The 27,727-nt window shown below is 36.5% G+C and overlaps 2 protein-coding genes across 5 annotated transcripts; one reads left to right on the top strand and one right to left on the bottom strand.

The window, feature by feature from the left end:
- Positions 1-702: 702 nt before the first annotated feature.
- On the top strand, positions 703-7,222 carry LOC109101839 (protein FAM78B-like). Of its 3 annotated transcripts, none has more exons than XR_006161638.1 (3): positions 1,926-2,062; positions 2,488-2,577; positions 2,752-3,479. XR_006161638.1 is itself a non-coding variant. In XM_042770211.1 (2 exons), the coding sequence occupies exons 1-2, from the start codon at positions 1,728-1,730 to the stop codon at positions 5,309-5,311; spliced, it is 858 nt and encodes a 285-aa protein (XP_042626145.1). In that variant the 5' UTR covers positions 703-1,727; the 3' UTR covers positions 5,312-7,222. The 3 variants fall into 3 exon arrangements, 1 of the variants encoding a protein (XP_042626145.1); XR_002019791.2 differs by lacking the exon at positions 1,926-2,062 and having other exon boundaries at positions 2,069-2,577; positions 2,752-2,829; positions 3,128-3,479; XM_042770211.1 differs by lacking the exons at positions 2,488-2,577; positions 2,752-3,479 and adding an exon at positions 4,789-7,222 and having other exon boundaries at positions 703-2,062.
- Positions 7,223-7,323: 101 nt separating this feature from the next.
- On the bottom strand, positions 7,324-27,303 carry LOC109098922 (UDP-N-acetylglucosamine transporter-like). Of its 2 annotated transcripts, none has more exons than XM_042770203.1 (8): positions 27,139-27,303; positions 18,710-18,934; positions 16,853-17,007; positions 14,344-14,466; positions 11,495-11,669; positions 11,199-11,317; positions 10,977-11,110; positions 7,324-8,932 (listed from the first exon to the last, which is right to left on the bottom strand). In XM_042770203.1, exons 2-8 carry the CDS (start codon positions 18,918-18,920, stop codon positions 8,842-8,844), a joined length of 1,008 nt encoding a protein of 335 aa, XP_042626137.1. In that variant the 5' UTR covers positions 18,921-18,934; positions 27,139-27,303; the 3' UTR covers positions 7,324-8,841. The 2 variants fall into 2 exon arrangements, with proteins under 2 accessions (XP_042626137.1, XP_042626131.1); XM_042770197.1 differs by lacking the exon at positions 27,139-27,303 and adding an exon at positions 21,004-21,155.
- Between the last annotated feature and the right edge of the window lie 424 nt (positions 27,304-27,727).

Below are 27,727 nucleotides of genomic sequence, written 5' to 3'. Positions count from 1 at the left end.
AATATAAAGTTGCTTATAATTTGAATACGAAGATTCACAAATTTTGGCATAATGTTTAGAATATATTACCATTATTTAAGTTTGCTGATGATGCTTGATCTTCATAATAGCACAAAGTATTTCTGCATTTTCTCAGGAAAAAGAGTCTTCACATGTCATTTTCACAACACACAACTCTTTTTTTCTACTAAACTTCTTTTTCGTAAAGACATATCATTAACTGAACACTTGGTATTTTGTTAAACAACAGCACAATCTATTTAAGACACTGTACTTTTACCCTTCACTGCCTCGTTTTCATTCCTGTAAAATAATAATAACAATAAATATGGCACCAACCTGATATGGACGCTTTTCACAAGTCTCAACGTTCATCAGCTTCATAATCCTCCAAAGTTTTTTGTATTTTCATTTTGTTTTGAAAATGTATGTACATTTATAACACTAAACTTTGTATTATATTACATTTGCATCAAATTACCTAAAATAAATAAATAAATAAATAAATCTGTGGTAGTCTCCCATTCACTGCTACAGAAGTTTACCCATATGGCGACTTCTGCTGCTGAGAAACCCGGAAATATGAAAAAGCTAAACATAATTTAACAAGTTAAACTTTTAAAACGTTTATTATGTATTTTGAAGGAACCGTTTTCTTAGTATTATGTTAAGTTGCATATAATCCTAATACTAAATAGTGTATCCATAAGCACGACAGAGATCATTTTTCACTTACTTAGATTTTATTTATTTATTTACAAAATAATAAGTTACAATTTAACATTGCTTGATCTCCTTTTTGTGTAAACACGACCAGGTTGCTTGTTTTTCTCGCGCGATCTGGCAACACCGATCAGCACCTCACTGCAACTGAACAGCGACCATATAAGCACATGTCTGCGTTAAGATGCTCTGCTGTTTTTCATTGGAGGAATATATTTAAAAATCACTGCGCTATATAATGTTGCAGGCGCTGTGTTTATTATTATTACTACCATCATCTTTGTGTTCTCCGTAGATTTGCACAGGGTGTCTTCGCTATGGATGTAAGGGATGGAAACGCACAAAGGAAAAACACACAATTAGTCCAGTGATGCCCATGACAGGAATTGCGTTTTTAAACGTAGCACAACCGAGCCAAGTTTGCATTGTAAATCAGATGCACTGAATCCCTCCTTGGTTGGATCCGTCTGTGTGTCGCTTCCCCCTTTTCAGAAGGAGCCGCATCAACAAAATGTTGGGTAGGTCGTTCACCTGGAGGAAATATAACCAGCATACACTCTCTATGCAGCACCGGCTCCCTCTTCAGCACTGACATGCCCGAGCCCAGCAGAAAAACCAGGATCAAAGGGCTCAGAGCTACAGCCGGACGCGTGCAGTGGAAGGAGGACGGGAAACAGGCACACACCGGGTGTCCGATTCGGTGGAGGCCGAATCACATCTGCTGGGGACGAGCATCAAGGGCAGTGCGGAACTCCAGCGCTTCAGGAACAGGCGACACGGATCATCCTCACACCCTCAGCTCCACAACACCGCTGTGTTCCCGTTACACTTCTTCGTCTGTCTCAAAGATGTACTAGAACAACACACCGGCGCTCTGAAATGCAACAAAACAGTCTAGCAGTCATGCTTTTTATTGTTTTCACCAAGAGGATTTATCAACAATATATTGAGTTGGAAATGAAAAGGAGGATCTGTCAGCGTTTCAAGGGATGTAAAAAGTGCCAATGAATATATTGCTTAAATATATCCTCTTTTTTCTGTCATTGGCCACACTGACACCCCTAATAAGCAGGACCATGGGTTGCATTCAGAGCATCGCCTGCAAGCCCCGCATCCGACGGGAGAACATAGTGGTCTATGAGGTCTCAGCCTCCATTGACCAATGCCCAACCATCATTGAGGAGAATTCGCCCATTGTCCTGCGATACAAGACCCCGTACTTCAGAGCATCGGCCGGGATCGTGATGCCCCCGGTCCCCCGAAACGAAACATGGACTGTGGGCTGGATTCAGGCGTGCACCCAAATGGAGTTCTTCAATACATATGGTGATATTGGCATGTGAGTAATCAATAAACCAAACAAACAATGACAAGATCAAGTTTCATTTTGTCTAACATGTTATAGATAGTAAACTGAAGCAAAATGTTGGAGGTTTTCATTTTTATTGGTCGTTCTGTTGGGTTTGTGGTCATCTGTTGTCCACAAATAAGTGAGTATCAGGTTGTGCAGTCTGACATCTCTGTATCTTTGTAGAATCTGTTCATTATTGCAGGGTTGTGTGCCATTCCTGCATTTAATTGCAGCCAAGCAAACAGCATGCAGAACTGCAAATTCAAATCTGAATGTAAAGAAGTGTAATTCATACAATCAAACTGTATTTTTATATTGAAAGATAAACTTTAAATGTTGCACTGGAACAAATTGCTGTAAAAATTACAGCAGCCAGCTGTTTTTCTAATAATACAGCATATTGCTGTAAACAGCGATGATTCTGGGGTCACGTGATCTACAGAGGCATTGTGGGATCTTCAACGGACGAGAACAAGAGACAAGAGGAGGGATTCACAACTGTGGTAAGTGACTTACTATTTCAGTTTTTTATTTTTCATGTATACTGTAGTAGTGTATCTACATTCGCGGTTCATATTGGTAACTCACACATGTTTGTAATGCCTATGTTAACTTTGGTTTTTAAAAAATGAGTTAATCCAGCCCAGCTTCCTTTGGCCCTGCCACTCTGTTTGCAGCACATTAACTTACATATTCAATCTGATCTGGAGTAAGTTACAAGGAGGAGACAGCCAGTACCTTGAGTTCATTCAAAGGTAGTGGTTAAATTCTAACCTTTTCAGTACCTGCATTTGACATGTGTAGATATGTTATATCAGAAGACAAGTTGTATAGATGCTGAGGCCATTAACACAATGTTTCTCAAATTTTTAGGATGAATGATTTCCCTGTTTAACACTAGTGAGTTAAAACAATAAAACATTTTTGGGAGGTGGTGGGTCCACAGGACTGGAGTTGAGAAACGTTGCTCTAACATGATCCAATTTCAAAAACATGATTACATGCCTCAAAAGCTTATGTGAATTAAATATTGTCTGTTTCCTGACCCTTTAGGCACTTTGTAGGTATTAATCTGGAGAGAGGAACAAAGACGTGAAAGGAAAAGTGCCATTGAAAATGACAGGGCAAATGTTTCAGAAGAAACGGGTTGAAGTGAACCCACCTTGACACTCTTTTTTTTTTTTTTTTGCAAAGTAAAGGATTTTCAGTGGAATTTCTGAAATGTAATAAGTACTCACACACATACACATACACCAAGATCTCTTTTTCCTTTTATTATATCCTTTTATTACTCTCTATCTGTATTAAACTGTATCTTTCAGCCCTCCATTTGATTGTATCATTATGTTTTCATTTAATGTAATATATTCTCCTCTTTGTTCTTTCCAATATTTCTAGTCAGTCTTTGCGTCTTGGGATGGAACAGCATCTGGAGATGAACCATTCTCGATCCTTTTTTTGATCCGAACTTTTGTTGGACTCACTTGGGGCCTAGTTGTTTGGCCGTGTTGGACTTTATGAAGTGGTGAAAATTCATCAGTGTTTTTGTGGTTTTTAGAACCATTTTATTATGATCATGTTCTCAAATTCAAAATAATTCTAAACACACTGTTTTATGACATTTCTTTCACGCAAATTGACAGCTATATATTGAATAAATTTTGACCTGTTTTTCAAAATTAAGAAGTGTCAGATTATTATTTGTTTTGTGAAATGATAGGTGAAATAAGTTATGCATTATACAAAAAATTATGCAGTTAAATATTGTTTAAAATATTATGCAGTTAATGAATAGTTTACATTTAAAATTCAGCTGCCAGTCATTAATATTCAGCAATCATGAAAATATATACTGCATATTACATCCATCCTCTAAATATAGCACACACGCATTAAAGAAGTTTATTGTTAAAAAAAATACAGCAATTTAAATAGAAATACAGGAAAATGCTGAAAATTACAGCAGTGCTGCTGTAAAAATGACAGTAACTGGCTGGCAACCCTTCAGCCAGAATTTTACTGTAACATTTACAGGTAATTTTTACAGTGTGGCTTAATAAAGCCTTGTTTTAAAGGTTTGAAAAAGTAAAAAAAAAAAAAAAAAAAAAAAAACTTATAGGTCTTATGGACAGAAAATTCATTACCCAGAATGCACTATGCTGAATTTATTTTAATAAATTGCGCATTCTGACATTCCACTTCTACTTCTGGTGAGTTGTGCAAAGTTCATATTAAACTTTCACTCATGAATTGAAATTATTTTTGCCCAATCCTTATCTATTGATCATGATTTTTCCAAGTAGGATTTAATCCTGGATGAAGCACTTTTTTTTAGTGTAATACTGTTAGTAACATGCCCCTTAAAACTGAGGAAAATTCTGTTGTTCAATTTTTAAACTTAACCCAGTATCAACAAGGAGATCATCTGAGTAGGAGAGAAGCTGACAGAGACAGCTTAAGAAGAGATAATTAAAATGAGTGGGAAGGCTAACTGAGAAACAAAAAACACATTCGTGAATATTTCATTCACAGCCCCATGTCTTTTAATCTCTGTTTTTCCATAATTGTATGAGGCACTTTGTACAGAGCTGGTCCTCTCACCCACCTTCACCATCTCTGTTCACTTACCTTGTTTGCCCGTTTGATGTATTAAGGCACTGCCGCTCTTTGCCTCTTTTGTCCTTCCTGACCGCTCACCTTCTTTCCTTTGGCAGGTCCAGCTGGGAATTACCTGAACTTCGAGAAGGACGGGTTAAGGCCATAAGTGATTCTGACGGCGTCAGTTATCCCTGGTACGGTAACACCACCGAAACAGTGACCCTCTCAGGCCCCACGTCCAAGCCGTCCCGGTTAACGGTGAGCATGAACGACAACTTCTACCCCAGCGTGACTTGGGCGGTGCCCATCAGCAACAGCAACACGCCCATGCTCACGCACATCACCCGAGACCAGAGCTTCATCACCTGGCTGGTGGCACTAAACGCAGACACCAAAGAGCGTATTGTTCTTCAGACGGTGCGCTGGCGTATGCGTGTAGACATTGAGGTGGATCCTTCCATGCCACTTGGTTCTCGTGCCAAACTGATGGGACGACCGCACCAGGAACAGCCGCACATTCTCAGCAACAATGAACCCATCCCGCCTAATGCGCTGGGCAGGCCCAATGCCAATGATGCCCAGGTGCTGATGTGGAGGCCCAGGAGAGGACAACCTCTGGTGGTGATACCACCCAAATAGGGTTGTCTTAACAGTGCCTATGGGACATTGAAGACTGCGTGCACTGTTTGGACACTGGATTTTGGGATAGCCCTGTGGATTCCCAGTTTTGTTGGGTTTCTAAATTCCTCTGAACTAGACTGTCGAGAAGAGAATTCTCTGCGTGCACCATTTAATTTGACTATCTTAAACTTCAAAGTACTTGGTTAGCAAATGACCAGGAGTAACTAGTACTAAATATGCCGGTTTGAATAAACCCCCAAAATTTAAGGAACTGTTCACCGGAAATATGAAAAATTGTTACAAACTCGTAAGGTTTTCTTTTCTTCTGCAGAACACAAAAGAAGATATTTTTGTCTATACGATGAAAGCCAATGGGGCCCAAAAATGTAAGTCTTTGAATATGACATAAATGTAGCATAACATTAATCAGTACAACCCGAATGGTATATTTCAAGTTCTCTGAAGCAAGATGATCATTTTGAATGAAAATTCAGGCCTTTATTCCCTCTCAAATAGAATCATTGATCAATACATTCAAACGCAGACTACATAAAATATGGTGAATGTCATTATCATAATATGGATAAAATAGCTCAGTGCATTCTTCATTATATCTTCATTTGTGTTCCACAGAAGAAAGTAAGTCGAACAGTTTTAGAACAACATTAGGCTGAGTAAATGATGACATATTTGTTCATTTTTAGTGAACTATCCCTTTAAGAAAACACTGATAATATTTTTACAATTATACATTTGTTTGTTTTTTGCAACAAGGCCCTAAACTTTCAGGACGCATGTTATATAATGCAAGAAAAAGATTGAATGTCTGGTCCCATGCAACACAAAGTGAATCCAGTGGCGTCCAAAGAACCAAGAGAGGTCACCGCAGAACCACCAGGGAATCTTTTGCTTTGTAGGACAACCAGCAAAACTCTTTAAAACTTATATCAGTCGATTGAGACTTGTGACTTCATTTCTAATGCTAGCAAATATCTTTTACCTGCTGTAAGATGAAAAAGACCACAGAGTGCATGAAGACATCCGCCAGTTAAGTGTATATGGTTAAATCGAGGATGCTGTGGGGCCATTCATCCAGTCAGACACATCCTGGCAACGGCGAGTCGATAGGAGTTTGTTTATGAGTCCGTTTGAGTTTAAGCAGTGGGTGCTGCACCATAGGCATTCACCAGATTAGTCACATGCCATACATGCTCCATCTGTGCCATTCCACATCCCCGTCTCCCTTTCTGTATTCTCAAGCTGTCTCACTCCGTCCTCTCCCACTGAGACTCCTTGGGTCATTATGACACAGAGGAAATTGAGTTTCCATTACAAATGTCAGGTTTACCTTTCAAGGGATAAAAAGTAAACCTGAAAATGAAAATTCTGTGCTTATTTACCCATCTTTGTGTCGTTCGAAATCTGCATGACTTTTTTCTTATTTGGGACACAGAAGATATTTTGAAAAATGCTTCTATTTTTGCCCATGCAGTGAATGGTAATAGGGTTCAAAACAACACTGCACCTCAGTGACTTTCATTTTATGTACCGAAAAAAAAAAAATCTTCAAAATACCTTCTTTTGTGTTTTACAGAAAAAAACAGAAGTCATACAGGTTTGGGATAGCATGAAGGTGAGTAAATGATGACAGAATTTTCATTTTTGGCTGAACTATCTCTTCTAAGGTCAGTGGTACTTAATGTAGCACTTAGCCAACATTACAAACATCCTCGTGAATTTCACAACATTTTTGATTAGGGTGACACAATTACTGACTTTATATGGAAACTGGCCAAAAGTTTAAAATTATTTTTGATCTTTCAAAATAATGCTTTTGCTAATAGAGTGTCACAAAAATTACATACAGGGCTTTTTAAATACAAACAATGGAATAATAACAAAAATTTATAATAAAATAAATTGCAGTCTTTGCATATTTATCAAAAGCTAGCAGATGATAGTAATTATCAAAATCCATCATATTAAACTCAGTTATTAAATACTTACAAAAAATCTATAAGAAAAAAATTGTACAAAAATTCTATAAAAAAAAAATCAAAAATTAATTTTAAACCTTGGGTTCTGTCATCTTTCTCTGGAGTACACTGTTCTGTGGAGGGACCAACAAACCAACATGAATACAGTATTAAGTGTGTGGCTGATGCTTTCATAAGAAACTGCTAAATTTACTAATAAATTTCTTGATAGTTTTATTCATTATTTGCATGCTTTTAATTTAGTGAACTGTATTATTTTATTATGCACTGAATTGGACTGGTTGGAAATGAAGAGGTGATATCCAGTCTGGACATATAACAGAAATTAATAATGACTAACTCTTAAATCTAACAGAGCATTTATTCATGCCTGATGCTTTGCCTAAAATCACTTTCAAAGGAAAGTTACGTTGGAAGTTGAGATGCATGCAGTACGTCTAAAGCTTGGAGCACTGATCTAGACGAAGGTAGAATACATCAAATAGGGTTCCTTCTCTGTAATATGATAAATACCTCATTTCATCTCCCTCTATCATTTCTAAGTTACATCTCCTGTATCTCTGTCAAAGCCATATTCCTCCTCAAAATGATCATTTAAATAAAGATGCATTAAGACGTATGAACTCAGTATCTGATAATGCATGAACACCAGCAGAAAAAAAAGTGGTTTTACTTTAAGATTTCAACATTTCATAGCACAGGATGTGCAGGAATGAGAAATAAAAATGTTGCTTAAATTGTAAATTTACTTTCTTTCATATCCACATGCTTTCCCACTGCAAAACGAGTCTATGCAATGGAAGAGACTGAGTTTACTGTGGAAAAGTTTCATAGCATCGCATTACGGGCGAGAAAGACCCAGTTAGGGGGAAACTGATTTTTCATCTCCCTTCTTGCATGCAAGTCGTTTTTGCATAAAACAAACTGTGATGCAACATATATATTTCCACTGAAACCCCCAGCTAGGAGCAACAAGGTCTGACAGTTCACTCTGTTCATTCAAGGACTAATAAAAGTGCACTGAGCATCTTGCAGAAGTCTGATCTCTTTAGCACCAGCTCAACATTTTTCCCACAATTATTCCACCAATCAAAATGCAGTCATTACTCCTAAGGAAACGTTTGAGAACTTGTTTTTATTACCAGACTTTGACAGGAAGACATTTAAGAAACACTTTTTATTGGCTTTGAGAAAATGAAAATGCTTCTCAAAGGACACATTCATGTAAAACAATCCCTTTCTCAATACGCCATCGTATGGCACTGAAAATAAATATGAAAACCGTAACAAATGAAATTTGCAAGGCTGTCCCAGAGATCCCTTCATGATATGTTAACACTTTTCAAATGAAGTCCTTAAAGTCCTCAGCTGAATGCAACAAACAATCCTAACACCTAAAATATCTGAAGCACATTGGCTTTCATAACATAACATATAGAAGACAGTTCAAGTTTCTAATAGCATCCTTACAATATCGCTGGTTCACTCGTCCTGAACTTCACCTGAAGTACAGCATCTTAGCAGACACTGATGATTTGGGTGTCCAGTCTTCTATACTTTACTAGGGTTGACCGCAGATGTGCTCTCATACCCGTAGAGAAAGGTAGCAGCAATAACCAGCATGGCACCCAGGAAAAACACACTACAATAGAAAAAATAGCTTCATTTTCTACACAGTTCTACACAGTGCAATAAGTGAGTCATTCCAAGAAACGGTGTCATTTATGCCAGAAAATTCTTTAAAAAGACTTATTAAATCATTTCATTTGAAAAGGTTACTGCTGAACTGCCAAGAAATCGTATTTTCACATCACAAGCGGGGACATTGCGGTCACAGACGATAGGTGATCACTGCAGGGGGGAGACGTTCCCAACAATATTCAGATTACTTCAACTCCTGTCACAGGAAGTTTTGAATTTATAACCTGAAACTTGAATAGATTACGGAGTACTAACAAATACTTTTATTATAAATATTTAGATATATGGAAATACTGATAAAGGCTGAGGGTACACGATGACAATTCACTGACAAATGAAAATGGGTTTCTGTGGGTTGGGGGCCATTCACACAGAGCGTGTTTTTGTCTTTAAAAACAAAAGTCGCAGAGTTTCTGCATTCCGTTGCATGGCTTTTTATAAACCTATGCTAGATGGATGTGTTTGACCGATGCACTCACATCTTTTGCAGCGTCTCTTTTTTGTGGCGACACAGCGCTTTAAAAACTGATGCTGCAAAACATGATCTGTGTATCACCAATGTATTTTTTTCCTGAGGTTAGCATACTTTTATCAAATTGTTTCAATAGGAACGTTGCATATTTAAGAAAGGCAGCAGTGTGATGTGTTGGTGAGGGCCTATTTCACACTGAGCGCTGCACGCTTGGAATTTTTTTCTCCACATTATTTTCTTGTAAGTTGAAAAATGTTCTAACTATGGGTAAACTTTGAGTTTATTTTTATTTATTCCACCGTCACATAACTAATGTTTAAAAAAAAGGGTGGGGGTTTGTGTGAAAAGGCCCAGAGCATTAATTTTTTTACATTTTTGTTGCATTTGCATGCTTAAATATAAACAATAGAAAAGTAGCATATCGGAGTGCAAAAACACTTTCTGTGTGAACAGCCCTCTGGGTGTTTGAAGACGAAGGTCAAAACAGGTGTTCGTTTAAAGTTTAACTTTTTAACCTGAGTGCCTCATTTTTATAATGCATGTTTTTGCACAAAGCATGTTCATCTAGCACGTTTACATACAAAAATAAAATGGAAAAGCAGCGCAGTGGAATATAAAAAGATGTTCTGTGTGAACGACCTCTTATGGTGTTAAAAATACAAGATGCAGAGTAATTGAATCATAGTATAACACAAAAACCTAAAGGGTTTATTTAGTGCTGTGCAAAATGTAACAGTGTAAAGTGTGAAATTCACTTTTCTACTGCTAATATTTTCCCTTAAAAACCCTTCGTGTTTCTCTGAGACAGTTGTGTCACCCACAGATGTTTCGATGAGAAGCACATTTTGTGTGTGTAATGAAAGGAAACGTCCTACCACTGCAAGCTATAACATACAACACAATAAATTAAAGTGTATCAGCTCTGCTGTAGCTATAAATGGAATATTATGAAAATGTCAAACCAACAGAATGAATGAACACAAATACTTAATTAGTTTTTCTGCAGATCCACGCCATGTCTTTGACACACCTGGTTTAAATGGACTGTTTGATGGCTTGTTCAAAGCAAATGATAATGTGTTCTGGCATAATTGAAACATAAAATGACGCAAATGTAAATTGACAATTATTGTCAGGAGACACATTTAACAAACAAAGGTGTTGTAAGACAGTACAAAATAAACACTTGTGTGTTGATCTACACAAACATACTCGGCATCTCTTTAGATAAAATCATTTGCTTAATGAATAAATGTAATTTTATCTGTTTGTTGGCCCATCCCGACCAGTTCAACACAGTAACACTGACAGAATAATTTGTGTGAGTTTAGGGTGGGATGACCTTTAGCCACATACACACTAAAATCTAATATTTTGTGCTGTGCATACGGTTTGATAATACATAAAAATATTCAGTATCTCATGAATTTTACTAGTAGTAAGGAACACACATGGCACAGTTTTCAGAGAAAGACCCAAATACAATGTATGAGTTTTGGAGCAACTGCCTTACCTAGTAGGGTCAAAATCCTCCAACAAGAAATAGGAGATGAGGGTGGATAGAATGATTGAGATGGATGTTGCAAAGCCCTTCAGGATGTTATCTGCATATGTGATGACAGCCGCAATGACTAACCCACCCAAAGCCTACAGGAAGTATGTGGAACATGTTTTACACAAATAACAAACAACTGAGACATGCAGGTCTGCACATGTGGTATGATGTATAATGTACCTGAAGAGCCACCACAGTCCACGTCAGACCGTTGTACCCTTGAAAGAGTCCATTCTCACGCACTCTTTCTCCATCATACACAAACACTCCCCCAAGTCCAAAAATCAATCCAAATAAACCTGAAAAGAGAGATGGAACAAGTGTGGAGAAAAAAAAAGAAGCAAACACTTCTGAAACCTGAAGCAGATACTTGTAAACAACAGCTACCAAAACTAAATGCATTTTTGTTTCTTTTAATGACAAAACTGCTGGGCAATTTTAGGTACATATGTTTTTTTTTTAAGAAATCTGCTGACCTAGCTGAATATTACGGACCCAGACACTCTGCTTGCTCTCTTTGAGGATCTTTTCAAAATACACGCCAGCAAATCCGCTGGAGAAGCAGGCCACAAGCACAGCCAGAAGACCCATGAACTGAGAGCCGGCAGTCAGGTCCTCCTGATTAGTGACAGATGTAACTTCAGTTGGCCACTGTTGGTTCAGGTCAAACAGACACAAAGGAGGAGTCATATTTACTGCAAACAGGAGTTTTCAAACACCCCAAGGGAGTGCTAAAAGTTAAGTGGAAAAATGTTTGTGTTAAAAAAATATGCAAAAATCAATTAAGAAGGAACTGCATGCTACTGAAGGAGGTTCTGATAGACATTTGCGTTCACCCTGCCACGTCGCTGTCTAAGAGGCCCATCTCTTGCTGTAGAAAACATCCCCCAAATCATGACACTTCCTCCTCCACATTCACTGACTTCTTTACTCACTCGGGCTTCAGTCTTTCCCCAGTTTGACGGCAAACAAAATGTTTCCCATCTGACCCAAATAAATTAAACTTGCTCTCATCATTAAAGTGAACCTTTGGCCAGCTCTCCTCTCTCCACACAACATGCCCCTCAGGTGAGCCCAGCATTTTGATTCTTTCTGCTGATGAGGGGCTTCATCACTGCAGAGTGTGCTTTCAGTCCGACTTCTTTTAAACATGCGAGACATGTTACCCTGTTCAGCACTGAGCTGGTGAGCAATTCCAGCTGCAGTGTTGAACCAATTCCCAAATGAGAGTCTCCACAATATCCTGACTTCTCCTGTATTTGTGTTACATGGACAACCTGCCTTTTTTTTCAAGCCATTCCTTTCTTTATCCCCCTTTTTTATTTTAAACAACTAGAACTCATATGGTTCATATGGGCTAATAAGACAGCTAGGATTAACAAGAAACATTTAATTTTAAAAAATATACATTTATATATTTATATATTAATAAATTTATATATTTATTCATATAAAAAATATTAATGGAAATATAGTAATCTCTAATTCAGTCAAAATATGGAAACAAATTAAGGCACATTTGAAAATTCCAGATATATATTTAAATACTCCAACAATATTAACAATTATATTAACAATTCAAGATCTTTATAAAGAAGGAACATTTAGCTCTTTCGAACAGCTAAAACAATACTATAACCTTGCTTCTGTAAAATTTTTTCATTATTTACAAGTTAGATATTTTGTCAGAAAACATATTCCAGACTTTGAAGTTTTGAGTTTGAATCCTACTTTAGAGACAATAGTTAATGTACACCCTGGAGTGAATGGTAATGTGTTAAACTTCTATAAGTTACTATTAGAAAAGGTAGACGGCAACATAGAGAAAATAAAACATGATTGGGAAAAAGAAATGGGTTTTAAAATTCATGACAATAGATGGGATGAATGCTTGAGAAATGTACAAAGGTGAATGTAAGACATCATCTGAATCAGTTTGAGGTCATTCATACGCTGCATTATTCTAAATCAAGACTTCATCAAATTTATCCAACAATTTCTCCACACTGTAATAAGTGTAAAATGTCAGTAGGCACCCTGTTTCATTCCTTATGGTCATGTAGTACGATTCAGCTATTCAGGGAATATATATTTAAATTTCTTTCTGATGCATACTCTGTCAGTCTGGAGCCTGAGCCTTGTGTTGGACTTCTTGGAGCAGAGGTTGTTTTTAGTAATAGATATCAAACACACGCCATCTCATTCCGCATGATACTTGCAAAAAGACTCATTTTACAGATGTGGAAAGCAGATGCTGTCCCCACTTTTGAGATGCAGGCTAGGGAACTTGGAAATATGTTCCTCTTGGAAGAATTGAGATTTATATTAAAGGATAAATTACCCACTTTCAATAAGATTTGGAAACCAATAAGGCTATTCTTACAGGAAGACTGAGCTGTTTGGGAGGCATTACATGCCTGCTGGGTGTTTTGTTAATTTGTGTTTTTGTGTGTGTGTGTGTGTGTGTGTGTGTGTGTGTGTGTGTGTGTGTGTGTGTGTGTGTGTGTGTGTGTGTGTGTGTGTGTGTGTGTGTGTGTGTTTTTACAATATACATAATTATCTGCCTCATATCTCTTTAAGTATATTATTTGGTTACACCTTAATTGAATTTCTATTGTAGCCGTCCACCTAGTGAAATGACTGTGTATTTTTTAACTTACTCATATACCATATGTTTTTTGTTGAGCGCTTGTAGAAACCTTTCACAGTTTTTTTTATTTGTGGGGGTGTTCTAAAATCTTTTATTTTATTTATTTGCTATAAGTGTCAAGTCGAATGTAGCATGTTCTACGGCATGGCCTAGAGTGCCTTGACAAGTAATCTAACCTGGTACAGCTATGACACTGGTGGTATTGTACATTTATGTTTTCCTTAAGAAAATGAAAATAAAAATATATATATAAACAAAAGTATGTCTAAGATACTTTCTTTTGGACAAATTCTAAGACAGCCTCATGTATCGTTCTTGGAAAAGGCAATCACGCAATGGGCTGCAGCGAGTTCCAAGAAAGAAAAAAAAGTCAAAGATAGTCAACTAAAACATACAGTTTCAGCAAAACTGATTCAGTCTAATTAAAAAAATAAATATTTACTATGCTGATATTTGTGTGTGCTATATATTTTAATGCTTGATAGAATATAGCATGGTTACATTAGCATCAAACTAACAGCAAACTCTCAGTCAGAGTCCAGTCTACTTTCCTTGTTAATGAAAGCAAATAATGAAGTAACGCTCAGTTTAACAGTCAATAAAGCAGACTGCTTGTTCTATAACTGTAGGTTTGAAAGAAAGTTGACCTGATAAACAAATCACAAGGCTACTTACTTGGACAAGTGCAATTCCAGCCATCAGAATGACTAGTGAGAGCCACTGGTAAAAGGCCAGACTTTTGCCCAACATGGACACGGAGAACAGGGCTGTAGTAAGAATTTTCAGCTGATACGTAACCTGGAAAACCAATAGGATGATAAATGAGATAGGTAGAAACAAGTTTTTATTTTTGTTTCTTTGTTTGTTTTGTTTTTAATTAAAGGTGTTGTATGTAAGTTTTTGACTCTACTAAAGCATAAAAATACCATAATATGTTTGCAGATATTTAAGAAACATGCTAAGTTAACATACTTGTTTATCTGGAAAACAATGCTACAGTCAGTTATTCTTCTTTGAAAATGTGCGTTCCGGGTCGGAATGATTGTCTCTGTTTTGGTTTGTGAATCCCGCCTACTGCCAGTTTACCCAATTGTATTTCGGCACCCCGGGTTGCCAGTTGGAGGAAAACACAGCGCATTTCATATCATTCATCGTCAAGTGCGCTCATTCCTGTTGGTGTCATCAATCTGGTAACCTGTGTGTGTGCCTCAAATCTGAGGAGGAGGGGCCGGTGAAAAAAACCCTCTCCAATATTTTGAATTTGGACTGCAATACCTAGTTCAACCACGCGGTGTCAATCCTACATACAGCACCTTTAAAGGGATACTCCACCGTTTTTTCATATTAAACTATGTTATTCCCTTAACTAAGACGAGTTGATACACACCTCTTTCGTCTCAGTGCGTGCACTAAATCGCTCTGTCTTGCGGCGAAACTTTCTTAGCACTTAGCTTAGCCCAGTTCATTCAATAGGGGCCAAGCAGAGAAGCTACCAAACACCTCCACGTTTTCCCTATTTAAATACAGTTACTCGAGTATGTAACTCGACCTAGGACTGTGACACAAAACAAAACGTTGCGCTTTCTAAGTGTGTAAAAATGGATAACTATATTGTATGGCGGAATACCATAGCAAGTGCTCGGGAGCACTTTGACTTGGCACAGTAATATCTTCACGTGGGGAGCGGGGGGCGGTGAGAGGACTTTTCACGAGCTGAAGACGGGGATATTACTGTGCCAAGTCAAAGTGCTCCAGAGCACTTGCTATGGTATATGAACATCTTGGATGACATGGGGCTAGGTAAATTATCAGAAAATGTTCATACTTAAAACTTAATTTCTTTGCAACTTAAGACAGAAAGACATGAACATCTTGGATGACATGGGGCTAGGTAAATTATCAGAAAATGTTCATTCTGGAAGTGAACTAATCCTTTAAGGCAAGTCAAGTCTTGGCGGCCATTTTTGAAACGCCTCTCGCGCAGCTATTTCAGTCATGCAAGTGTAGCTCCTATCTCTATTCTCCAAAACGGTTCACCAAGCTTACGATTAATTTTCTATTTGAAATCACAAATGAAATCTGACAACAACTGTCTTATATATGTAGGGAAGATATAATGGGTTTGTTGTTTCTTCTGCTCAAATAGCGTAAAAAAAAGAAGCTTTTTTTCAGGCTAGAGCAGCAGTGCACATGCGCAGTCCTAAACGCAGATCTCAGAACGCTGACTGTTTCTATACAAACTTGGACTTCTAACAGCAGCTGCAGTGACGCACTGACTTTACCGATATGTGATTGGCTCTTTTATTCAGAAGGCAGGGCTTCCTTTGATAGAGCGGCCAAATTGATTGAACTATACGCGTGACACGTCTTGGGTATTGGTATCGATCCAATTGGTATCAACTAATATTTTAGTCTTTCGAAGGACAAAATGGGTGGAAAAACAGATAGACATAAACGACATAAAATGCAGGCCAGGAGCGAGGCCCTGTGCAGTCACACACTTGGCACAGCCCTTGAGTCGGTACTGGTCTGCACCTCCAGTAACAGCGCCTCTGATAGCAATGTAAATACACAACAGACATTTCCATGAAGCATACAGAGTTCTATAGAAATGTCAGCAGCATTCTGGAGAATTTGAATGTTTGTCATTCACAAAATTATACACACAACAAACACATTTGAAATGGAAGTGACAGAAAGAGTAATACAGTGGAATTAATATTTCACTAAATTAATGTATCAGTGTCATAGCTAACTATATATAAATACAGACATATTTATAACAATAAAAAAATGTTATGAATTGATTATATGTTATTATTTATTATATATTGATTTTTGGCTCACTTTTGAAGGCATAAATTATGGGATTCAAGGAAATACAATGCTTTATATCTCAAGTAAACATAAATGTTTATAGGTGGTGTTCCAAACATTAATTAGTTATACTGCATAATATTTATGCAAATAACATCATATTGATATTATAACATGTTTTTGTTTTAAGGCAATGAAATGTATTAATAACATATCTTATTACTCAAATCAATAACTCAAATCAATACTCAAATCAATTCTAAATTTTCTTTAAAAAAAAAAAAAAGAAAAAAAAGTGGCATGTGGGCCATTGGTTTCTATGAAATGCCCTGAAACTTAAACTTCCTCTGGATTTGTGCTTTCTCACCTGGTAGGTAGCTGCGTCTAGATTTGAGAGAGCCACATAGAGCAGGTTGTTCTGCAGGGTGTAGATACCTGAGGGAATGGCCAACTTCAGCGTTAGCAGGGGCTTGTTGATTATTTCCTCCCTCAACACCTGATTCAGTGCACGAACACTGAAACCTAAGAGGCACACACAGCACATTAGACAGTGAGCTTATTCAGCGAGCCCCAACTCTCCTCTACCTGCTCCGAGCTCCTGATGAAAGCAGCCTTGAGTCGGTACTGGTCTGCATCCTCCAGTAACAGCGCCTCTGACAGCAATGTAAATACACAACAGACATTTCCATGAAGCATACAGAGTTCTATAGAAATGTCAGCAGCATTCTGGAGAATTTGAATGTTTGTCATTCACAAAATTATACACACAACAAACATTTGAAATGGAGTGACAGAAAGAGTAATACAGTGGAATTAATATTTCACTAAATTAATGTATCAGTGTCATAGCTAACTATATATAAATACAGACATATTTATATAACAATAAAAAAATGTTATGAATTGATTATATGTTATTATTTATTATATATTGATTTTTGGCTCACTTTTGAAGGCATAAATTATGGGATTCAAGGAAATACAATGCTTTATATCTCAAGTAAACATAAATGTTTATAGGTGGTGTTCCAAACATTAATTAGTTATACTGCATAATATTTATGCAAATAACATATATATGATAACATGTTTTGTTTTAAGGCAATGAAATGTATTAATAACATATCTTATTTACTCAAATCAATACTCAATCAATACTCAAATCAATTCTAAATTTTCTTTAAAAAAAAAAAAAAAGAAAAAAAAGTGGCATGTGGGCCATTGGTTTCTATGAAATGCCCTGAAACTTAAACATTCCTCTGGATTTGTGCTTTCTCACCTGGTAGGTATGTAGCTGCGTCTAGATTTGAGAGAGCCACATAGAGCAGGTTGTTCTGCAGGGTGTAGTGTAGATACCTGAGGGAATGGCCAACTTCAGCGTTAGCAGGGGCTTGTTGATTATTTCCTCCCTCAACACCTGATTCAGTGCACGAACACTGAAACCTAAGAGGCACACACAGCACATTAGACAGTGAGCTTATTCAGCGAGCCCCAACTCTCCTCTACTGCTCCGAGCTCCTGATGAGAAGGAGAATTCTGATTCAATAATGTTACCACAAAACAAAAAATACCTAAGGATGCTGAATATTATGCTTATTTTCATAATGAGATAAAAACAAATAAGTAATTACAACTTTTCCATTCTGCAATTCTCAGTTTACAAATTGCAATTATATTTGTTTCCACCACAGAATAAAAAAAAGAAAAAAAAAAAGAAAAAGTTTTCTTCTTGAAAGTTAACTTCTTGAAATTCTGAGTTTATATCTCACAATTCTGACTTTTCTTCCCTTGCAATTCTGATCTTATATCTCATATAAAAAAAAAAATGTGAGAATAAAAGTCTGAAGTGTGACAAACTCAGAATGACAAGAAAAAAGGTTCAAATTGTTCGAAAAAAAGTCACAATTATTAAAAGACAAAGGAAGGACAGCGATACGGACTGGACAGTGAAACCTTGGAGGAAGACAGATAAATATCAGTCCCTCCGGGACATCTTATAGGAAACGTCAGGTGAGCAGGTGAGCAAACACAGATGTCTGCTCTCTAATCACACTCTTCTAGATCACACACTGCACGATTTTAGCATTCTGTAAATATTAATTAATAAAAATTTACATCCAAGGGCTTTCAAAAGAACACTGCTATCTAGAGATCTAACACATTACAGACAGATTGCAGAACACTTTGGTTTTCACATGTCTGAGTTGGAGAAGTGCAGACTCACTGTGGTCTCTGAAGACAAGCAGCATGCATGCAACAATCTTCAGAACTTCGGCACACACTACAGCAGATGACGCCAGATAGCGCGGCCCTTCAGACTGCAGCGTACGTGAGTAACGCATTGTCAGCACCAAGGAGGTGGTCTGCAGTACCAGCACCCCCAGAGAAACATACTTCAGTTGTGATGAGGTGGACAAGATGGAGATACTGAACATCTCTGATGTTTAGTCTAACAGAGAGAGAGAGAGACATCAAAGAGAGTTGATAAAAGCCTGTTACCTTTTTATATGACATAAGATATGGAAACATTTGCATATGCAGTGGGTATAGCCTTACCAAAAAGTAGTATACTTCAAGTTTATTTTATTAAGTATACTTAAGTATAGTTCAAGTATATTTAGACTTTTTTGTAAGTATAAGTCAAGTATACTTAAATGTCATTTTAAGTATATTTCTGAGAAGTACATAAAGCCCCATTTCTGAGAAGTACATAAAAAGTAAACTAAAAGCATACTTTCCTATTTTTAGTTTAAAAGAACTATACTAATAGCACACTTGAATAAACTTCTTTTATAACAACAAATAAAAGAATCACCCCCTTTAAAACAATCACATGTTGTTGCTTTGCAGCCTGAAATGAAGACGAACACAGTTTTTGTTTTATCCAGCTGTATTTACTCAGTTCAACATAACATCCAAGTGAAAGATAAAACACCAACATGTCAGTCTGTTGGGATATGTCTCTAACTTTGCACATGTAGACTTTGCAATGTTTGCCCACTCTTCTTTGCAAAACTGCTTAAGTTCAGTGAAATCTGATGGTGAGCGTTTGTGGACTGCAGTCTTCAAGTCATTCCACAGATTTTCAGTGGGCTTTAAGTCTGGGCTCTGACTAGGCCACTGTTTGTCTTAAATTCCTGCAGCTGCTTCAGAGTTGCTGTTGGCCTCTTGATCGCCTCTCTGACCAGTTTCCTTCCGGCTCTTTCATCCAGTTTGGAGTGACGTCCTGATCAAGGGAGGGTCTGTGTTGTACCAAATACCTTCCATTTCTTAATAATAGACTTTACTGTGATTCTAGGCATTGATAAAGCCTTTGAAAAAAAATGTATCCATCTCTTGTGCCTGTCCACAACTTTATCCTGGAGATCTTTTTGACAGTGCCTTCTCACCCATTGTTTGCTTAAGTTGCACTACCAACGACTGAAATGCTCCAGGAAAGCTCTTTTCATGCTGAGCTAATCACAATGAGCACAGCTGATCATATTTGAAACTCAAATGGCTTTGTGTGCCATTGAGAAGGTGATTCGTTGAGTTTACAAGTCTTATTTAGGAGGGGGGTGATCCCTTTCCATACCCACTGTATATTTAATTTTAGTTTTTGAAACATCTTGTATGTCTCTTATGCGTAAAAGGCTGGATTTATTTGATTAAAAATATAGTAAAACTCTAAAATTGTAAAATATTACTACAATTTAAAATCTGTTCTAAAAAATAATTTGTTAATTATTATCATCAATTAATTCTATTTTAATAATATAAATTTTAATATATTGATGAATTAAATTTATTAATTTACGTAATTTAATTTACAGAATTTTCAGCATTATTACTTCAGTGTGACATGATCCTTCAGAAATCATTCTGATATACTGACTTGCTGCTCAAGATGCAGTTATTATTGTCAATGTTGAAAGCATGTGCTGCTTAATATTTTTGTGATACTTTTTTTCAGGATTCGTTGATGAATTTTTGAGAAAGAACAGCATTTATTTGAAATATATACATTTTGTAGCACTTTAAATGTTTTACTGTCACTTTTGTTTTATTTAATGCATCCTTACTGACCCTGTATATATGAACTATATGAATCTATATCAAAATATAAAATCAAATAAGCAGCTGACAAATACCACATGATTTTTTTTAATATTTCAAAAGTTATTTCAAAAGAAATGCATTAATACAGATTAAAGAATTAACATCACTAATTGCTATAAACCCATAATGCATTATTAAGGCAATTTGAATAGTTTTCCCGTGCCTCCAAACCATTACAGCATTATACATCACTAAATGAAAATGGCCATCTTTGATTATTAACACCTCAAGGGAGGCATCACAAAAATCATGTAACTGTTCATTGGTCAGTGTGAGCCATTTTAAAATAAAATCTGTCTTATATAAAAACCGTCAGCGCTCATGCATATTTGTGCACTCTGCTATTAAATAAGATCTCATATCTTTACAATATATATACAGTAACTCTGATAATTTCACAGATCAATAATCCTCACTCACCCCGTTTAAAACCTTCACAGTGCTGCCATTGCTGAGTTTGCATTCAGTCTTTTTGAGCAACTGTATTTCAGGAGATACAGTGGATGTACTGAGAAGGCATGCATCAGACTTGGAGCAAAGAGGCCAACATGAGCCACACCCACTGACACACAGCCGGATGGTAGAAGGATGTGATATGGTGTTGTAAACTTATATCATCATGCAGTTCAACTTTCACAAGGGAAAAAATTATTTACACACCGCCAGCTGGTGAAAGCAGATTGATTAAGACAAATGGAGTCTCAAGGTCATTAAAAAAGGATCTGGAAGTTTTAATTAAATTGATTTACATCAATGCAAATATGACTTGGCAAACAGAAGGTTTGGGTGTGATTGAGAAGGCAGGCCAGAGGTGGGGCGCACAGCACACACAGGCAGCCTTATACAGCGATGTTGAGGGGGGTGAACCACACAATCCTGCTCTTGTGTGCAGGACGACAACCCCATGACTCCTGTCCATTGAAATGCCCCCCACCACCTCCAGAGGCCTCAGTTATAAAGATGTGCGTATAATGACCCTAAATGTGATAGCATGACAATTTTCACAATTTTGCCTATGAACGATTAATAAAACATCCTAAATAATTCCTACTTTATAAATCACAGTTCATCTTAAATTCAAATGCAACATGTATATATATATATATATATATATATATATATATATATATATTATGTGTGTGTGTGTGTGAGTGAAAGACAAAAAGGTTCATACAGTTTTTTTTTCCTTGTGTCCTGTTTAATTTTATTTGTTTTTCTGGGCAAAAAACATTATGACTATCATACATTTTTACCATGATTTACAGAAGAAGAAAAAAAGAAGAAGTCATTCAGTGTAACAATAGTTTATAAATCTTGTCAGGAAGATTTAGAACCAGAATCGTTAGATGAAATTAAAAGACTCTATTTGAGGATCACAGTGCAGCCCACAAAACTAATTAAATCTTTACCAATCTTTGCCACTATCCTTCAAACCACTAGGTTTTACCCATTTATCATCAAAAAAAAAAAAAAAAAAAAAAGTTGAGGATCCAAATGCAGCTTTACTTCACAAGAGTGGTCAAAACAGGCAAGGTCCAACACCAGCAAACAGGTACAATCCAGGGCAAGACAAAAAGAGTAATCGGATAAACAGTCCAAGGTCAAAAAGCAAGAGGGCAAGGCACAGCAAGGAAACACGGATACTAGGAACAGATTACCGGCTAAACAATAATCAGCAATGTGAGTGTGGATGAGTGCAACCTTTATAGTGTCACTGATGGGAACCAGGTGTGGTGTCATAATGAGTTCCTAGGCAAGGGTTATGGGAAATAGAAGAGTCCGGAGAAACAAAGAAGAGACCCACTATCATGACAGCTAGGTTAATTGATTTTCAAAATAATCATTTGTTGCAGCCCTTAAGGAGACATGCAAATTGTGCAATGCTGGGGGCATCCAGGAGAACCACTGTGCTACTGTAATAGATATTCACAATTCAAATTACTTTCTTTCACTTTCAAGAATTAATGTCTGACAGGAATGTACAAAGCTTTGTTCAATCAAATACTGTCTAGAAGTGCAATGCCCCTCCCCCAAATACTCCCCAGTTCTAGAGATTATGTTTATGTGTTCATGTACTCATATACTGCGGCGGCAGAGGCTGAAAACACTGCTAGCATCAGTAGGCCTATGTGTAGTAAATGAAACCGCATGTCTGCGCCATTAATTTCCATGAGGAGCGGACTGGGAAATAATTTCAGACCGGGAAATCTCAAACTCATACAAACAAATTCTGAAACATGGACAACCCGATTTTTTTGTATGGACCTGACATAAAAAAAAAGTTTAAATCTTTAGGTTGGGGACATGCAAAATAATTAAAAGTTCTCTCCTGAACTGCACCTTCACTTCCATTTTTATTTTCAGTCTCTTTATTTTGCCCTGATATCTATCTCTCTCATGACTTTAATACTCAAGATTTAACAAAACTATACTTTCTAAATTGCCAACATGTCAAAATCTTTATAGAAAAATCCTAATACTGAACAGAAATAATACCATCCCTAACAAAAAAAAAAAATTCAAATATAAAATTTAAATACCATTAACCATGGTTTGTTTTTTGTTTTTTTCTTTTGGTAAATGGATTACCATTTGTATTTATTTTTAAATCAATTAATTTGTAAATAAATGTTTAATTTGTGGTTAACATGGTTTAACAATAGTAACCATTGTCTTTGGATTTATAGTAAAATCGTAAGGGTTGTGTTGTTGTCTGCCCTAGCTCCCCCTAAACCTATTATAAAATATTATTATTTTTCTGCAAAATTAAAAATTAAAAAATACAATATATAACAATAAACACCATTATAAATTATTATAAGCAATGGTCAGCAACTGCCTGCTGCTAATTAACTAAGTAAACAAAGACAAAACTACAATTTACAGATGAAACTGACCTGCACTTGAAACCCTGACCAGTAGTTGTGCTAAACTGCTCCACCTGTGTGCTTCCACAGTCTCCTCCATTCTCTGATTCTCTGAGTCTGATCCAAACCATTTGGCGGAGGCGTGGAGAGCGTGCAAGCCGAAGCATTGCCAGTCACGACTAACCGTTTCATGATTTTTTAGAGATTTAATTATCGAATGGCGGATTCGGAAATAACCGCTTTAGTACATTTGGCATGCAATTATATAATAAAAATATTAAAATAGTGGGCCAAATCGGCTGCCAGGCCACCGGGAATTGTCCCGGTTCTCCCGATGGCCAGTCCGCGCCTGATATTTGTCAAATACAAAGACTTTTCAGACTTTTTCATGAAGCAACAGAAACACTTTTCATCCAGTAATTTATGTACTGCTTAATACAGCGCCTGTATACAAGAATAAAGTTTAAAGTGCCACTATTATGACATTTTGAATATTGCCTTTCATGCAGTGTGTAATGTAGCTGTATGTGAATGCAAACGATCTGCAAAGCAGTAAAGCCAAAAGTGCACAATAAATAAAGTTATTGACTACCAAAAGAAAGAATCGACTCTGAACAGCCTGAATGAGTGGTCAATTCGAATCCCACTTCCGCGAGGCTACAATCTTTTTTTCTCTAATCTCGGGGAGTTCAACACAGGATTCACAAAACACTTGCAATTGAAAGATGGCTCAGTACCCAGTTTATTTGGACCAGCGGGCTCCACTGAATCACAACCTGAAAGTATGATAAATAATAGAGCGTTAAACATACAGAACTATAGCAATGGTAGTACGGTTTCTGTCATGTTCTGTACGCGGTAGACCAATCACAACAGACTGGGCCAACTGACCAATCAGAGCAAAGCAGGTTCACAGAAACGAGGGGCTCTCTCTTAGAGAGACTGAATCTTGGAACTTTTTAAAAATCATTGGAAAATAAAACAAAATTAAAAACCTAAAAAAAGAAATATATTGACACTTCAACAAAAAAAAATAATTTCAACATCATAACACAAAAACAAAATTATCAAATAAAAACCAAGAGTGTCAACCTCAGTACACATTCCTGTAGTTTTCAAATAAGCTTGAAGGGCTTGACTAGCTGGTTCAGGTGTGGAGGCTGTTGTTGACACCACTGATATAATTATATTTAATTATATATATTTATCAATTTGCATAGACTACCAACAGCTGCTCGCATAAAATTCAAGGCACTGATGTTTGCCTACAAAACCACCACTGGCTCTGCGCTCCTTTACCTAAATTCATTACTTCAGACTTATGTGCCCTCTAGAAACTTGCGTTCTGCAAGTGAACGTCGCTTGATTGTCCCATCCCAAAGAAGCACAAAATAACTTTCACAGACTTAAATGTTCCCTCCTGGTGGAATGACCTGCCCAACTCAATCCAAACAGCTGAGTTCTTAGTCATCTTCAAGAATTGGCTAAAAACACATCTCTTTCATCTTTATTTGACCCTCTAACTTAAGCACTCTTTATTCTAATTCTATTCTTAAAAAAACAATTATAATAAAAAAAATAATCTAACTAGCTTTCTAATCCTTTTGTATTCTATCTGTTTTCTTTTCATTTATTATACAATTATAAAAAAGACCTCTAACACTAGCTTGCTCTATTCTTTTTCTATTCTATCTGTTTTCTTTTTATTTATTATATTATTTAAAAGCCCTCACTACGTGCACTGTGTTTATGCTAACTGAGACTTGTTATAGCACTTATATATCATTGCTCTTTTGTTGATTTTGATTGCTTCCATTGTCCTCATTTTAAGTCACTTTGGATAAAAGCATCTGCTAAATGACTAAATGTAAATGTAAAATGTAAATATAAGCCAATACTTTTAAGAAGCCTATAAAGAGGGGTCTATTTTTTATCAGTTTAGATAAACTTGACACAGTATAACATTAAGTAACATAAAAAAGAGTTTCTACTGTTATACGAAGGCAGACTTGTGTGAAAAAGCAGAACCAAAGGTGTCAGAATAAACATGAAAAACACGTCATCGTTGTCATCAGAGAGTCTGGCCAATAAGGTGTGACTAACCGGTACTAAACAGAATGCATTTGTCAGACACCATTCCATCTGTATGACACTGCATTAAGTCAAACCCACCTGAATCCTCTCCAGTGGCATCATGGGATAGTAAAGTGTCCATCAGATCAGAATCTCAGAGAGGGTAGTTCACCCGGGTACTTTTTGCCGAATATTTCATGAAGACTGTGAATTCCGTAGTGTTCACTAGTAGCTGACTGTCCTGAAATCGCATACTTCCCCACCGTACAGCAGGCAGAAAACAGTATGCAACAGTAGAATTCACAGTATTCCCAAAACTGATGATCTACTCCTTCAGACGAGATTCTGAAGCGTGTTTCCGCTGAACACTTTACTATCCCACGAGGCCACAGAGGAGCTGCGAATGGCAGTAAAGCGACACAACTCATGCTGCATGCAGTAAGTCCAAGATCACATTCATACAAAAACACTTTTTTAGCAGCCCCAAAGTAACTACCTATTCAAGAGAAGCACATACTCAGAGAGTCTATGACTTCAGACGTGGCCCTTTTGTCATGTTCTGACCTAACCTCCTTTTTTTTTTACAAGGAAATAATCATCCATTGTATAAAGAAAGGAAAATGTCTAATTGCAAATACACCACTTTAACCTGAAACCACGAGAAGCTTCGCCTCAGTCTGATCTCAGTCTGATCTCAGTCACACACCCTCCTCTGTGTTTAACCAGGAGTTTATTAAACGTACAAACATTACAATTTTTTCCTATCAGGAAAACAAGGAAGGGTAAAGCATTTTACACCGGATTTACCTGAAACATTTTTCATGGATTTCATCTATGCAAAACTGGACAAATGTGTTGCACATGAAGTAGACAGCATGGCATTTTTGAAGATTTTGTCAAAGGGATTAATAAACAGTCACATTAAAAATATATAGATTTTCCTTACAATCATTTCATATGTCAGGCTTTTTTTGTGACCCTGGAGCACGAAAGCAGTTTAAATATATATATAAAAAAATATTTATAAAAACAAAATTACATTTTTCTTAAAAATCATTAGGATATTAAGTAAAGATCATGTTCCATGAAGATATTTAGTAAATTTCCTACTTTAAATATATATATAAAAAAATATTTATAATATGCTAAGAACTTCAATTGGACAACTTCAAAGGCGATTTTCTCAATATTTTGAAAAAAAAATATTATTTTTTTTTTGCACCCTCAGATTCCAGATTTTCAAATAGCTGTATCTCAGCCAAATATTGTCATATCCTAACTAACCATACATCAATGGAAAGCTTATTCATTCAGATTTCAGATGATTAATGAATCTTAATTTCTAAAAAAAAAAAAAAAATAGCCCTGGTCTCCCAGTCATATCAACGTGCTTTTAGGAATATGATACTGTACCTTCTGTATAGGAACAAATGTCTGTGATTAAAATATCTCAAAATCTGTTGAACTGCCCACCTGGACGGCATTTTAGGGCATGGTTGGACGTCCTAACGTCCGATTGCTGTCATATATATGGTTCGGCTCCCGTGGTAGCATTTGCAAATATTCAGATACGTAAAAGTGGTGTAAAGATGTTTAGTTTGTATGCCTACTGTACCTGTTCTCAGAAGGGCAGCTCAGGGCGCGCGGAGTCCATGAGACGCAGCAGATGAACGCAGCTCTGACTATGAATCTCATGCATTTTTATATAAAACGATTACTTCACAATCTCAACCACAACCACACTTCCAGCTTAAGCGAAACTATGTTTGACAGTTTTGTTACTGCCGTGCCAGTTTTACCAAAACTTTTCAAATGAAGATGGGAATCTGCTTACAGTGACATCTACAGTTATGAGTGTGTATTGCATGAACAATTGTTGTTTTTTTTCTGAAACAAAAATAATATTTCCATTATTACAGTTTTAAGAATATTATTTGGGATTTTACAAAAGCAGAACATTCTAAAATGTGCTGTCTTGACTTTCTATAGATGAAATATACCCAGAAGACAAAGTAGAAATAAACTATAATAAAAAACTAACATAATTTAATGAATATCTGAAAGAAAAATAATAGTTTCTGTATCATTTCTGTCCAAAAAGATTTAGTATTTGTTTAAAAACTTAATTTTGTTTAAAAACAAAATTTATGTGTAATTGTGAAGTAATTTACTTTATTTTAAGTAGTTTACTTAAGTGAACTTCA

This window comes from Cyprinus carpio, chromosome A2 (genome assembly GCF_018340385.1).
Source record: "Cyprinus carpio isolate SPL01 chromosome A2, ASM1834038v1, whole genome shotgun sequence".
NCBI classification, from domain to species: domain Eukaryota; kingdom Metazoa; phylum Chordata; class Actinopteri; order Cypriniformes; family Cyprinidae; genus Cyprinus; species Cyprinus carpio.
Note: the sequence above shows the minus strand (reverse complement) of the source record. Positions and strands in the feature narration are given on the sequence as shown.